Raw genomic sequence first — 15,666 nt, forward strand, 5'->3', positions numbered from 1 at the left:
AGCTGCACATGCAGAGGGGGCTCGTGCTGTCTTCTCTTTTCTTTCCTTCATCCCCCTCACAGCGCTGCCAATGCCACTCAAACCTGCCCTGCAGCCCCACCCGCTATTCCACTCCGGGGCTCCCCACACAGCTCTCTCTACCTGTATCCCTACCTAGACATCTTCAGGAGTTTGGCTCTCCCTGCGGCTGCATGGGCAATATGTCCTCTGCCTTGTGGTACCTTTTGTGGATGGGCCCCAGTTTCCTTGCCTGTGAGGGAGAGCTCAGAAAAGTGTTTCTCTTTTCTCTTCTTCTTTAAAGCCAGTTTGCTTCCCTTGGCAGCCACAGACTGTGCTTGTTCCCAAAGAGAGTCAGTGACCTAGATTCCTGTCTGTCAGCACAGACCCTGGCTGTGGCACACTCTGCCGGAATATCCACCTGGGGCACTGCAAACTAGGAACTTGGCTGCAACCTCGACTCCATTGAGGGGCCTGAAGAGGGGGTATAGCCAGTATAGCCAGCTGGGAGGACTCAGGGTAATCCCTTTGGCAGTGTCGACTGGCAGAGACTTCCCCTGGAGCCCAGCATAGATTAGAGCGTTTACCCTCCAGTGCTCAATCCCTTCTCCTGATGTAGCATCCCTCCTCACTGGTGTACATGAGCAGGTGCAATTTATGCTGCCTTGATTCAGCGGGGATGGATCTAGTCCCAAAACTCCGATGTCAGATCTCTTAACCCAAGGAATGCCCTTTTAGAATTGTTTGTTTGTGTCGCAGCAGTGCCTATGCACCCCAGTGATGGATCAGGGCCCCCACTGTGCTAGGCTTTATACAAATACAGAACAGGGAGACAATTTACAGTTCGCTGGAAGCTGGAATTGCCATGCCACTGGAAAGCCTGACTTTTTAAAGTTTGTTTTCATTCCAAATCGGAACGTGCAGTTTAAATTTTGAGAGGAAGGAAATTCCAGAAAATTTTGATTCAGAAACATAGAAATGTTTCATTTTGATAATGTCACAACATTTTGTTACGATAATATTGAATAATTATAATGTATATAAATATTATACTACAGCAGAATATTAAAGGAAAAATGAAACATTTTGATGTTATTGAAATGAGAAAGTCGAAACAATTTGTTTTATCATTTTTCTGTCGGGCCCTTGGGCAAACTTGACATGTTCCCACAAACTGGTTCCATTTTGACTAAACTACACTTTCTGACAGAAAACAGTTTCATCAAGACTTTTTACACCCAGCTCTGTTCCATTCTGAGCATGTAGCTTGTGTCTGGTCAGATATGGTGTCTGCGTCCTGCACCTTTAAATGGAGAGAAGACCCCTCTGTGCTGCAGAAGCCACTGCCATTTTGTGTTTGGTTGCATCCTCCTGCACAGGAGGGGCCCCGCTCTTCTCTCTCCATCTGTCTTACCGAGACCTGCCTTGTGTCAAGTCTCGTTCTCTCAATCTAGACTGAAGTCCGTGCAGGCTGAGAGGGCAAGGGAAGAACAGAATGTGAGGCACAGTCACAAGTTTGATTCTGCTTCATGAGGCATTTCATGCTAACTGTTTAATTAAGTAATCGGCATATTAGTGAGTATTTTGCATACATGCTTAGTTTACAGTTGGCATACTCTGCCCCAAGCTGGTGGGGAGGTGGGGTGACCAGACAGCAAGTGTGAAAAATTGGGACAGGGGGTGGAGGGTAATAGGAGCCCATATAAGAAAAATACCCAAAAATCAGGACTGTCCCTATGAAATCGGGACATCTGGTCACCCTATGGGGAGGAGAGGAGGAGGGAAAGGGTAGTGTTTACCAGGAAGCTCAACAAAACCTGGCAGCTTTGGCTAGGGTAGCAGGTGCCCAAGGGTGTCAGATGCGGAGCTGCTGGGGTTATTGTTACTGAGTGGTAGGGCTGCTGGAGCTGGAACTCCTGGGATGCTTTGGGCTGTTCAGGTCACAGTGGCTGGGGAATTGTCCTGGGGGGAGCCTGGGGCCAGTATCAGGTCTCTCACATTCTGTCATCACCTCCAGGCTGCTTGCTCTGAGCCAGCAAGGAGAGAGGAGACACCTGGCTGCCTGCTCAGCAAATGCCACAGCTGCCTGTAGCAGCCAAGGGGCAACTGCAGGAAACTGCCTGCTGCCTTCTTACGGCTCAGCTATTCACTGAGGATCTCATAGTGTGCTAATCACTGCACTACCAGCGAGCCTGCCATTAGAGTGTTACGCAACGTGACTGTCACATGTTGTTCATTCTGTCATCCTCACCCCAGAGGCAGAAGTGTGCGCAGCGCAGTGCTTAATTTGTAATGAAAGAAATGCCAGGGCTCAAGCAATTAGGTGCCGGGGCTCAAGCAATTTTTTTACATTTGTAACTGATGCAGCAAGCCCAGAGGTGCCAGGGCAATGAACTGCCAAGCCTAGAGGCACCGGGGCTCAGCCCTGGCAAACCCTGGCACAACTTATTAAGCACTGGAGCAGTGTCTGGTTTTGGTAGTGTGCAGGGTTTTCTGTTCTGATGTGTGAGAATCCAGCTGAGCTGAAGGGACATGTGACAGGCTGCGGGTGAGTGTCACATACGAGGCAGGACACTTGGCAGTGCTAAACATAGGCCCTGGCTTTCCGTGGCCTTGCTCTTCGTATCGCCATTTACAGCAGGGCAGAGAGGATGTAAAATACTACCAGAGCAGAAGGGCCGATTTCAGGCCTCCTTTGCACTCACTCTGCACCAGGTGTCAGGCGGGGGAGAATCAGCCCCCAGCCTTTATTGGCTGAGATTGAAGATAGAGAGAAAATCACACAGGGCTTGATCCAAAGCCCAGTGAGGGGAATGGAAAGAGTCCTTTTGACTTCCATGGGCTTTGGCTCAGGCCTAACAAAGGGCGAAGAGGAATTTAATCAGAGCCAGGTTAAGGCTACTCCTACCTGACTTTGTCATTTTGAAATCTTGGCTCAGCAAGATAAACAACCTCCTGGCAGAAAGCTGGGTATACCAGGGAGTTTCACACTGCTGCACGTCCAGCCTCCCAGCAGTGACGCTCTGACAGCATCTCTGCTCTGAGTCAGCAGGCTGAACCCATGGACAGTCAAATATCCTTCTGTAGCCCAAATCACTCTGTTGCTGGCAAGGGGCGAGCCAAGCTGGGTAAAGTCCTCATTAACATTTGAACTTAGCTAGCACTTTTTATCCAAAGATCTCCATGCACATGAAGGCGGGGGGGGGAGATGTGGAAGCAGCATCTTCAGGAGAAATGGGGAAACTGAGGCACAGAGCAGTGAAGCCCAGTAGCACACAGCAGGTCACTGACAGACCCAGGAATAGCAATGAGTTCTCCAGCCAAAGCCCTGTCACTAGGCCATGCTGCCCCTTTAGCACAATGGCCATTCCCTACATTCAGATGTCCTCTCACACAGCCATCCCTACATTTGTATCTCTCCATTACTGAGGGCAGCTGGTGACACACCTAGATCAACAGACAGCTAGAGAGGGGGTTAGATTAAAAGCCCTGATCCACACTCCTCTGTAACTGCCTGCCAGTCTCCATGGAGGTGCAACAAGCATTTCATCTGAGCTCCCTCCCCGCTGTTCAGATAATACAGCGAGGGGCTGTGGGATACACAAACATCAATTAACAGCCTGGAACTGTTCAAGCCATCTCCACGCCCTGCTGGGAGCCTGAACAAACAGCCCCTGGACAGCAATCGCTGCTAGCACAGAGCTAATTCCTTCGCTCCAGGTGGTGTCCTAGGTTCCTGGCTGACTGAGCAGACCAGCTAGTATGTCACAAAAACAAAATGAAATTCACCATCCTGTATGTACAAATTACAGTGCGGATGGATGGTCGGGATTTGGCTGTCACACTAGCCCATGCCCTTTCATCAGTACCTTCTCCATTCCCCATCCCCGCCTCTCTGACCTGTGCCCTTCCCCTTCCCAGGCAGTACATGGTGCTAGTGCCCTTTCTGATCCACACCAACGTTCCTGAAAAGGTCTGTATCCAGCTGACCCACCTGAACGAGTCTGTGACGCTGAGCGCCACGCTGGAATATGCAGGGGCGAACAGGAGTCTGATTGCAGACGTGGTGTCAGAGAAGGACGTGTTCAAGTGCATCCCATTCACAGTGAGTATCTGACTCCCACAGGGTTTATTACCTGAGTCTGTAAGATAGTGACAGCCTGGGACCAACCCCTGCAAGGCCTGATACCATCAGAAATCACAAACAGAGACAGGCTCAGGAAGGAGACATTCAAGGAAAACCATGGTTCCTGCTGGCAGTGCTGTGGGTGACTCAGAGGAGTGAAGTTCTGGAATAGCCTTCCAAGGGAAGCAGTGGGGGCAAAAGACCTATCTGGCTTCAACATTAAGCTCGATAAGTTTATGGAGGAGATGGTATGATGGGATAACATGATTTTGGCAATTAATTGATCTTTAACTATTCAGGGTAAATAGACCCAATGGCCTGTGATGGGATGTTAGATGGGGTGGGATCTGAGTTACTACAGAGAATTCTTTCCTGGGTATCTGGCTGGTGAATCTTGCCCACATGCTCAGGGTTCAGCTGATCGCCATACTTGGGGTCAGGAAGGAATTTTTCTCCAGGGCAGGTTGGAAGAGGCCCTGGGGGTTTTTCGCCTTCTTCTGCAGCATGGGGCACGGGTCACTTGCTGGAGGATTCTCTGCACCTTGAAGTCTTTAAACCATGATTTGAGGACTTCAATAGCTCAGACATAGGTGAGAGGTTTATTGCAGGAGTGGGTGGGTGAGATTCTGTGGCCTGCATTGTGCAGGAGGTCAGACTAGATGATCATAACGGTCCCTTCTGACATTAATGTCTGAGTCTATGAGACCCATTAGGAGTGATCTTCAGTCGGTGCTGAGCTCAGTGCCCGGCACAATGCTGGGAGAGGCTCTGCTACAGGCTGTGGTGTGGCTGGCTTTGTTGGGTGGTTTTCTCTCTGAGTCAGTGCTGACCTTATGGCTGCAGCCTGGCCTCCCATTTCTCAGGGGGCTCCACAAGCCTCTGAGTGAGACCGGAAAGAAAGCCATGGAAGGAGGAGGTTAGAGAAGTTCCCCGAGACCATTGATGTCCATGAGCTCATCTTGTGCCTCTCCCAGGAGCCAGTCCAGGATTTCTCCCTGCAGCTCTCAAGGCTGGCTGCGGGGATAGTAGAAGAAAATGGACCCAGCACAGAAGTAATGAATCAGATGTAGCTTCCCATTTTCCTCCGTCACTGGGATCCACAGCTGGGGGGACACGATCACAGTCCATCAATCCCTTTGAGGAAGGAGCATAATGAGGGAAGAGAAATGACCCCCAGTCTTGGCAAGAGGCAGCACAAGGGGTGATGGGCAGAAGAAAAAGCTGAAACTAAGACACTGGGGGAAGTTCTTAAGATATGAGCTACTGGGGTGGAGGAGTCAGAGACTTCTGGTTGGGAGGGGATGGCAGTGGGTGGCAGGAAGAATCTCCTCTGGAGGAGGTGCTGGAGGCCTTATCATTGCAAAGATTCTGGCAGCGTAGAGGAGACATTAGTGGGGATGGAGGAGAAGAGTCCTGCAAAACCAGGGTGAGGTGAGACTGGCAGAGCCTGGCTTTCTTTCCCCAGACCCCACAATCCCTGATTCTGGTAGGTATGTGGTGACCTTTTTGTTGGGTTCCATGTACAACTCCAGTCTCCAAAGGCTCAGTGCAGAAGGGGGAGCCTCTAAGGCAGCGGCTCTTTTGCTTTTCTCCAGGTTCCAAAGTCCAGCAGCTCATCAGCAGCGTTTCTCACGGTGCTGGTGAAGGGGCCGACGCTGGAGTTCAGGAGCCGGAAATCGGTGCTGGTCAAGAACTCAGAGAGCCTGGTCTTTGTCCAGACGGACAAACCCATCTACAAACCGGGACAAACAGGTATAGGGAATCGGGTGGAAAATTATATACAGAGCAGGAAATCCTCCCTGCCTCCCCAGAGACCCCACAAGTCGTCACCAAGTTAGTACAGCTGGCAGTAAACCTGCCTTCCCACTGCCTCCCCACCAGTCACAAAGCTGGGGGAATGTGGTACATGCATCTAACCTTGCCATGTGTCCACCGGTCATTGCATCTGGGCCAGGCACACACACAGCAGCTGCCTCATTGACTGATGGTCCCTGGGTGAGCGACTGCAAGCTTGACAGTGAAATTCTCTTCCTCTCTCAATCATGCCCTCTGCAGTTCTATTTCGGATCGTCTCTCTGGACGAAGATTTCCATCCTCGGAATGAGAAGGTAGGTTTGATCGCTGATCAGTTTCCATGGCTGACATGGTGAGCGCTGATATGACCCCTTTAAAATCCTTTGTGATTCCTGAGGAACTTATTTCTATTGACATCCATCTAGAGCCGTAAAAGTGACTGTGTAAAGCAAGCGATGCCTTCTGACTCCCCGCATCTTCTTCGTAAGGGTCAGATTCTACCATGATTTACACCCCATTCAACTTCATTGACAGAATGTACATAGGACATAATATGAATCATGCTTTATTATAATATAAAACTGGCTAATGTCAAAACTTTTTGGCAATTTTATCAAATCATGTTTAATTTAAACATAAGTTGTGCAAATACAAAAAGAAAAACATACAAGTCTACAACAGCAACATCATATAAAACATATACGACCTTAAAAGGTTAATTAGAACCTAATAAAAACACTCCTCCATGGCCCAATGCTGAAAGGGCAAAAATTGCCAGTGATTTGATTACTACCAGAGATTGAGAAAAAACTAAAAACATTATCCTTTTGAGATGGTGATAAAAATTCTTTTTATATAAAAGAGGTAAAATCAAGCATGTTCTCAGAAGCTGGAAAAATCTACAGTTCAAAAGATAATGCGGTAGATCTTCCATTGCTCCAGAGTTATATGGGCAAAACTGAAGATGTGAAGGAACTTTTCTATATCTACCTGTAAGGACAGCAATTTCCATGGTTTGGCATCTTAATTAAGTATATCCCTTACATAAAATGAGGATTTCATAATGCAGTCAAATACTGTTCAAAAACATGAGCCATCTTCAAAGTACAAAACCAAGAGACAAACTTTGAACCATGAATCACAGCCAGATCTTCTTGTTAGGTAATATTTGTCATTCTTTGTTTGAGTAGTTGATTAGACTGATTAAAAGATACCGACAATAAGTGAGTCATAGAAAAATCCAGCCTATGTATAATAAATTGGAAGGTCTTATATCATGGCAATATGGAGTGCACAGGTTGTTCCTCCATCTCCTGAAGGCAAAAGTGGGGCAATCTGTTATCTGGAAGAGTACAGATCTTAGACCAAAATTTAAGAAAAGCAATACAAGCTCTATAACTTACAGTAAAACCATCCACCTCAGCACGTAAAAACAAAGGAGGGCTAAAATTCGGGAGAATCGTAAGTCTTCTCAAAAAATTATTTTGAATGATCTCGAAGGCCGAAATTTGGCCCCTCAATCAAACTTCAGCGTCATAGATCATCTACAACATTATTTTTGCATAAAGATTCTTAGCACTGGGGCAGCTGTGTTCCCAGCATATGGGCAGGTTAAACAGAGCACCCCTTGGCCAGAGCTAAGGGCCTTTTGTTTTAAGTCTTCATGATAAGGAAACCAGTGGCCTAAATGATGAAACTTTATCTCTAAATAAGTAAAAGCAAAGACTTGTTTTGTTCTTCCCCAAAATCATGACTTTGGGCTTATAATTGAGAACTAGGTCTTGAGAGTTACAATAAGAGAAAAAACAAGATAACCACCGGCGGCCTCTTGGATGCTGCGATAATACAACCATGCCATCAGCATATAACAATACTGGAATGGATCTACTCTTAATTTGCAGGGGAGAAAAATTATCTTTCTTTACAACATCACCACTTCATTAATATATACATTAAAAAGGAGAGGCGCTGGAAAGCAAACCTGGCATACTCCCCTAGAAATAGGGAAAACAGTACGTTCTCCATTGGCTTTAGTTCTTAATCTCACCATATTGCGCTGGTGTAGAGCCTCCAAAATATGTAAAAGTGTTAGATCGATTCCCATCCTTCTTAATTTTGCCCAACGTTTTTCTTGGTTAATAAAATCAAATGCCATCTTTAGATCTATGAAAGCAGCATGTAAACTATTACCATTAACCACACTACATTTATAAATCATGTAGGATAAAATAAAATAATTATCCCACTGTGGCTCTACCAGACCTAAAGCTGGACTGCTCTTCGTGTAGTAAATTAGCCTTTAAAGCCCATATTTCAAGTTTAGAGAGTAAAAATCTGCATTAAATCTTCCCTGCCACATCTAACAGACCAACAGGTCTACATGAAGCAGAATTCTTTCTGTCCCCTTTTTTAAAAATAGGAGCTATAATAGTGAACTTCCAGCCAGACGGAATCCATCTGGTATGATTAATGACAGTAAATAATTTAGCCAAATCTGGAGACCACCAATTAGAATTATCCTGAAAAACTTCATCAGGGAGAAAATCTTCTGCTGGATCTTTTTTTCCATTGTTGGGCTAAAATTAATGAGTGTACTTCACTGTACTGTACTGAAAGCCAGAGTGGTAAATCAAAGAGAGGATTCCTCATTGCATCAACTATGGTAGAATTAGATTTAAAAACTGGTTGAGGGGAATCGTTAAAGATCTGGCCAAAATGTGCTATCCAAGGTTCATGATTAATATGGGGTTCATCATTCAGAGATTATCTGCCAGAACCAGTGGCCGCCATCTTCTAAAATGTGGAAGAATTTTTAGCTTTAGCTGCTGCTTCAAACCCCTTCCACAAGGATCTAAGATAGTCTTGTTTTTTCTGATATAATAAACCTTTAATTGTCTTCTGGCAGCTACTAAATTATGAAGTAAATTAGGAGACGGATTGCATCTTACCCTATTAGCTAGACAGGCTAGAGCTGTGTTTTCCTTCACACGGTCTGCATCAAGCCAAGTGTACTTACCTTTGAAAGCATTTTTAGAATAATTAAAAGCAAAATCAATTTGTTTAGAGACAAGTGGTTGCAAGGACTTTACCAGCAACTCATAGGATTCACAAATTTGAGAGGAATTCAAGGACTTAATAATGATGTCTCCGAGAAATCTAACATCAGAGTCTTCCAATCTCCTTGATAATTTGTCAGGAATGGCTGAGCTTTAGTCTTTACAACCACATTGTTCCAAAGGGGTAATTAAGGCATCCTCACCCATGGGTAATAAAAATCTCACTAGAAAGAGCACATCATTTGTAATTACAGAGAAATCCCTACAATGACGAATGACACAGGGATGATAATAATATTATCAATAACACTCCCAGCAGTCAATTAAATTTATGTGAAATGCCCCTACACTTCTTCCATTTACAGGTATCATATTAAACTTATCCAATAATACCTTTAGTTTTTGTCCAGCAATGTTAACCATCTGATCTCCAGAGTTTCAGGGGGGAAGTTCAAAAATCTTCTCAGTGTTTTCTTCTCCTCATACTTGGGAAAGAGATTCATCTTGCCCCTGGAGCAGGGAGTGAAAATTGTCCTGTTAGGATCTTTTTGCCAGAGGTGAATAAATTGGAAAGAGTTCAGAGGAGAGCAACAACATTTACAAGAGTTTTCAAAAACCTGATCTATGAGGAAAGGTTGAAAGAATTGGTCAATGTTTAGTCTAGAAAAGAAAAGGCTGAAGGAGGACTACATGATAAATTGCCCACAGTTGGTGAGCTAAGAACCTCCCTCCATCTTCTGTTACATCTTAAAAATCATAATCCTCTGTTTTTGGCATCCTTTTGGGCTCTCTGAATATAGGAAACAGGATTTCAGGGCAGAGGGAATGAACAGCAGGGCAGATGAATCTGCAGAGGCAAATCATTATTCTGAATGTAAAGGAGCAGGCTAGTGTAACAAGGAGAGTCTGATCACTTCATCTGATCACAAGGAAACATAAAACACTACCAGAGAAGTTAGTGCATTGAACAGAATTGCTAAGATTAACTATCAAAAAGAAGCTGTTGGTTTCCACATGCGAGTAAAAACTGGCTTCTCCAGAGCTTAATTTGTAATGAAAGAGATGTGAAATGAATTTGTAATGAAAGAAGCTCAAGCAATTAGGTGCTGGGGCTCAAGCATTTTTTTTACTTTCGTAACTGACACAGTAAGCCCAGAGGTGCCAGGGCTATGAACTGCCAAGCTTAGAGGTGCAGGGGCTCTGCTCTGGCAAGCCCTGGTACTAATTAAGCACTGGGCTTCTCCATTGGATAGGACTGGAAATCAGAGACTTTCAGTGATGGCTTTAGGAACATCCTAAGGGCCTGATTCCCCAGTGCCATGCACCTTGCGGCATCATTAACACCAGAGCAAAGTGGGCATAAAACATCAAATTAGGCTTGTTCTGTGTGGCTTACTTTGCACTGGGTGTGAGTGACAGCACCAAGGGTGGGCCAGCAGTGAGTCAGGCCCTGAGGAGATCACTTCTATCTTGTGGGAAGGCATGTGACTGGGCCTCAAGACCCCTATACCTGGCTCTGTCACACCTTCCTGCACATGGTACACTGTGCTCTAGCTGACCCCCCTCCACAACCTCACTGCGAGTTTGCAGGAGCAAGGGTCCCTCAGGAGACATCCCAGCAGCAGGCCCCGCCTGATGCCGTAGAGCAGGACACAGAGCTTTGAGGCCCTGGAAACCAGCGACTTTCCAAATGGCTACATACTCAGGGGCACATTTCCGAAGTGCCTCAGTGATTTAGAAACTGAAGTCCCATTTTCAGAAGTGACTTGGCCACTTTGGGCCAGATTGCCAAAGGGAATTAGGTGCCTAAAGCTGTAGGTAGGTGCCTAGTGGGATTTTCTAAAGCACATAGGCAGGTTAGGAGACTAACTCCGATTGGCTGCAGTGGGGAACTAGATACCTCAGCACTTGGAAACTCCACTTGCATTGTTAGGCACCTAAACACCTTTACAAATCTGCCACCTTTACAAAGTCTCACTGAAAGTGGCTCTTTGGCTCCTAAGCCACAGACCTCAGAGGTATGTAGGTGCCTGACTCCCATTGAAATCAGTGGGAGTTAGACACCCAAATCCCTTTGTGGATTTTGGCCTCAAGTGCCTAAATCATTTTTGAAAAAGGCTTCTAACTCACTTAGGTGATTTTGAAATGTTTACCGTGAATCCCCTAAATGCAAAATGAAGTATTTAATTTCACAGCTGTGTTAAACTGACCAGTTCAGGCTCTAAAACATTAAAAGGCCCCGCTGGAGTTTCTCATTGAGTAACAGAGAGCAAGGGGCAGAGGGAAATGCAGAGACACAGAAGTCCCCTGAACAGGGTAGATGAGCTCAGTGCATGTCTGACCTGTATTTCTAACTCTGCTTTTCCCTGTTTTCCCCACAGTTTCCACTGGTCTTCATCAAGGTAAGTGGCACATTGATTTTTACTCTCACGGCCACTAGCTGAAAGCTGGGGCTGCTGCGGGGCTGGGGAGACTCCCGTGCTCCACAGCAGAGGGGGTGTGTAGTGCAGTGTTCATTGTGAATGGGTAGTGCGGCCACTAGGGGACTCAGAGCAAGGAAGTAAGGGTGCGTCTGTGGGAACAGGAAGTGGAGTCCTGCATTCACCCCACCCACCCTGGGTGATCACTGGATCATCTCAGCATTGGATCACCCTAGAGATTTCAGTCCTCAGCTGCAGTGCAACATTGGAACCTGACCTGCAAAGGGGGAAAATGTGCCCGTGACCTTTTCTGCTTCTTTAGGTTGCTTAAAGGAGCCTGAAAAGGGTCTTTTGTGAAAGTGAGCCCTGGTCTGCACACAGATTTCATTCCAGTTTAACTGTGTCAGTCAGGGGTGCGATTTTATACCAAAATAGTTAAACAGTACAGCCGCTAGCATGGGCCTGGTTATACCAACATAGAGGTGCCTTATACTGGCATAGCTCATTCCCCTTCCCATACAGGGATAAGCTATACTGGTCAAAGATATACTGGCTGCTTGAACCAGAGAGGTAGCCCAAACAACTACATATTTAAGACCAGATTAGTATTTCCATGCCCCATTGCCTTCCACATACGTGCATAGGGAGGGTTTTCTCAGCCCCATAGGTAACCTGAATATTTCAGTCCTCAGCCAGAGCAGTTGCCAGTTCTCGAACTGCAAATGTAACATTAAAACTCCCAGGCACAGAAAAACTCATTGCATCCTGCCGTCTGTGCATTGGTCTCTTAGCCTTGCTCTCTCCCATCCTCCTTGCCCACTCCATATGGATGTGGGCATGTTGATCAGGTGGGCAGACAATGGAATAGATATGGTGCTGGTATCTGGCTGTTTAATTACACACTGATTGCACAGGATTTGACTGAATCCTTACAGACTACTGGGAAAGTACAGAGCTGGCCACCAGGAGCTCTAACCTCAGCTATAGGAGAGGCCAGGGAGCTGATCGTGTATATATCCTGTATCTCTGCCAAACATTGGACTGCAACTACCCTGCTCTGCAGCCTCATGCTGTGTAGACACCCTGCCTGTAAATGAAAGGTTAAGAGTCATCCTGTCTTATGACCTTGTGCTCTTCTCACCTCTAGGACCCGCAGAGGAACCGTGTGTACCAGTGGCGAGAGGTGGAGTTAAATGGGGGCCTCACCCAGCTCTCCTTCCCCCTCACCTCCGAGCCCATTCAAGGCACCTACAACGTGGTGGTGCAAAAAGAAACGGGAACCAATCTAGAACACTCCTTTACTGTGGAGGAATACGGTAAGAAAGGGTCCCACTTGTGCTGGGACGAGGGGTGTTGGAAGCAGGAGCAACTGTCTGGGATTCATCCGTTCTAGGCACAAAAATCCAGTTCAGGATTGTCTGGGGTGTAGATGTGTGAAGAGTGATCTGAGGAATGGGCCAGGAAAACACTGGATTTTTTAAGGGATCAGGATCTGAGCCCGCATCCAGTGGTGTATAGCTTTCTCCTCAGCACTTGAACTGTCAGGGTCACTGTTCACTGTAAGCCTGGGAGTGTCTGGGTCTGAATACAAAGGCCCATCCCTTGGGCCTACTGGATTTGGGCTGTGATTCCAGTCTCAGTACAATGCAGCTTTATTTTTGTGTAGGGTCTTTCCTACCAGTTGTGTGCAGTATATGGTACGGATGCAGAACAAACTATGTGAATGCTACGTTACAGTGGCACAGTTTGCTTCCCCTGTGCTCTGCCAATGAAACTGGCTTAACTCACCTCTCCTTTCTCCCACTCTGGTCTTCACACCTTTGTCCTTGCGGCCCCTGGCACCCAGAACATCTTCAAATGTTCAAAATAAATAAATAAAGACACTTTGTCTGGAGACCAAGCCTGGAAAACATCAGCCCCAAAGGGCAAACTTTCGGAAGGTTTATGAGGAAAGGAAAATGAGGCCAGCAGGAGTGGTAGATTCTCAGAGAACCCATTTTGCAACCTTAATTACAGTGGTTTCCACTAATCACCCAAGGAGAGAGAAAGTACAGCTCTGTCTAGTCTAGGGAAATGTACCACTCCAGCCCCCACCCCGACCACTTGTGAATAGTCCCACAGAAATGCTCCAGCCACTTACATGCATTCCAAGAGCTTACTCTCAGCAAGCCTAAGAGCCAGCTCATTCTGAATGGCTTAGTAACAGTGGCTCCACGAGGCCTCTCGCTGCTGTCCGACAGGGCATTCTGAAATTTCCCAGAATCCACTGCTTCTGGGGTCTGTGCTGGGAACTGCGGGATAGGTACCACAGGGCGTCGCAACTGAAGGGCTTTAAAGCAGTGCTCTTGTAGGCAAACCCGCAGAGTTCCGAACACCAGTCAGCGTGGCAGTGCGGGCACTGTGACCAGCCTGTGCTCCAGCTGGGCCGATCTCACTGGTTCCAGTGTGACCTGGCTCTGGACAGACTGCCACCTCCTTGCTTGGGGTGCCTCTGCGTGTGCCACTCCAAGCCATGCTGGCTTTTGCCTGAGCCTTATACCTACAGCAGCTCTTATCGAGTTTGGTCTCCACTTCCCTCCCCCCCTACGCCCCCTCCCGCCAGTGTCTCTTTCCCATTACTACCCCCTCATTCAGTTAGTTCAGAACTTCTGAGAAAATTCACTTTGGGGCTGAAACTTAACATTTTAGTGCCCAGCCAGGAGGTGAATTCAGTCTGTGAACTCAGCCAGCAGGAAACAATATTTGCTTTTTCTGACTCTTTTCATGCAGGGATAAGTTTAAAATGGCTGAACTTTTGGGGCCATATTCACTGGTGCAGTCCGTCTGCTTTGTACCACTCCAGCAGGGATGCAAAGTAAGCGGGCTTATGGCTGCTTTGCTTCACCGGCGCAGCACAGGAGCCAGAGCACACAGTGAATGTGGCCCTTTAAATCTGATGAGTGACGATGGTGCACTGGGGAGTCGGGCCCTGACTAGGTATCACTTACGTCGCATAGTTTGGAATACAGTCTCTGAAGCAACGACAGCCCAGCGGGCAGGATTGGGCAAGGGGAGCGAAGGGGAGTGGAGCAGGGGTTACGGTGTCTTTCTCTTCAGTTCCACAGTCCTTGGCCGGATCCTCAGCTGGTGTAAACTGGCTCAGCTGCACTGAGGGGCATGGAGCTGTAGTGATTTATAGCAGGCTGAGGATCTGGCACCATGCGTTGCGGGGGGGAAGGGGGAGAGGCTGTGTCTGTCACTCAGTGGGGTAGTGACAGTGATGTACACGTGTTCCCTCTGCTCTGCTCAACGTCTGGCCCGTCTCTCTCCCTCAGTGCTGCCCAAGTACGAGGTGTCGGTGAAGCTGCCCAAGAAAATCACCATCCAGGATGAGGAGCTGAAAGTGGCCGTCTGTGGTCTGTGAGTTTCAGAGTTTGAGTCACCGTTTTTTGTGCTCATCCACCGTTGCCTTCCTGCTGCTACCCCCAGAAACCAGAGCTGGAGAAGGCCCCTTTGGTCACTTTCTCTCCATCCCCAAGGGCCCTGGGCAGGATTGTTCCCTACTGTCTAGTCTGCATCCAGCCCAAGTTTTAAACATCCCAAGCAATGGGGCTCCTCCCCTGCCCTGGGAAACAATGCCTCAGCCCCGTACAGCTCCCTCTCAGAAAGGTTTTCTCCATTATTCAACCCAAATTTCCCCTTTCTTAACATCATTCCATCCTTCCTAATCAGACCCCCAAGTGCTTCCATAAATTATCCCGGCCCCCCTTGGTGATGCCTCCTTCAGATACTTATAGGTAGAAATTACGTCCCTTCTTAGACATCCCGTAACCAGACTTGCCAGATTTAACTCTTCCTTCCCTCCTCATAAATCCCTCCCTCCAGCTCCCTGCTCGTATTTCTTGCTCTTCTCTGAACTCCCTCCAGTTTGTCGATGGCTTTTGGGTAAAGAGGTGTCCGGAGCTGAAAACAGTGCTCCAGAGGTGTCGTGTAGCATTGATGGGAGATGATAATCCCTTTCTATACAGCCTTAGTGCGACCCCACCTGGAAGACAGTGTTCAGCTCTGGGCCCACAGCTCTGAGGAGACTGCACCTGGAATACTGTCCGCACGTCTGGGCTCTTCCGTACCAGAAAGGTGTGGCCAAATGGGAGGGAGCTGAGAGAAGGGAAACACAACTGATTAAGGGGCAGAAGAGCCTGACTATCAGGCAACATTTCCTAATGGGGAGGCCTGCTGGGTAATGGAATAATCTCCCCCGGGAAATGGCTGGAACCCCGTCACCTGAGTCATT

At 47.3% G+C, this 15,666-nt stretch overlaps 1 protein-coding gene across 1 annotated transcript in view; it reads left to right on the forward strand.

Annotated features, from left to right (window-relative positions):
* LOC102941695 (alpha-2-macroglobulin) overlaps nucleotides 1–15,666 on the forward strand; it is a 58,133-nt gene that overhangs the window by 146 nt on the left and 42,321 nt on the right. The window contains exons 2-7 of the mRNA XM_037912670.2: nucleotides 3,919–4,102; nucleotides 5,719–5,875; nucleotides 6,179–6,231; nucleotides 11,355–11,375; nucleotides 12,541–12,709; nucleotides 14,708–14,792. Of these exons, the coding sequence (XP_037768598.1) occupies nucleotides 3,919–4,102; nucleotides 5,719–5,875; nucleotides 6,179–6,231; nucleotides 11,355–11,375; nucleotides 12,541–12,709; nucleotides 14,708–14,792 (669 nt within the window). The remainder of the gene's footprint in view (nucleotides 1–3,918; nucleotides 4,103–5,718; nucleotides 5,876–6,178; nucleotides 6,232–11,354; nucleotides 11,376–12,540; nucleotides 12,710–14,707; nucleotides 14,793–15,666) is intronic.

This window comes from Chelonia mydas, chromosome 1, assembly GCF_015237465.2.
Source record: "Chelonia mydas isolate rCheMyd1 chromosome 1, rCheMyd1.pri.v2, whole genome shotgun sequence".
Classification (NCBI taxonomy): domain Eukaryota; kingdom Metazoa; phylum Chordata; order Testudines; family Cheloniidae; genus Chelonia; species Chelonia mydas.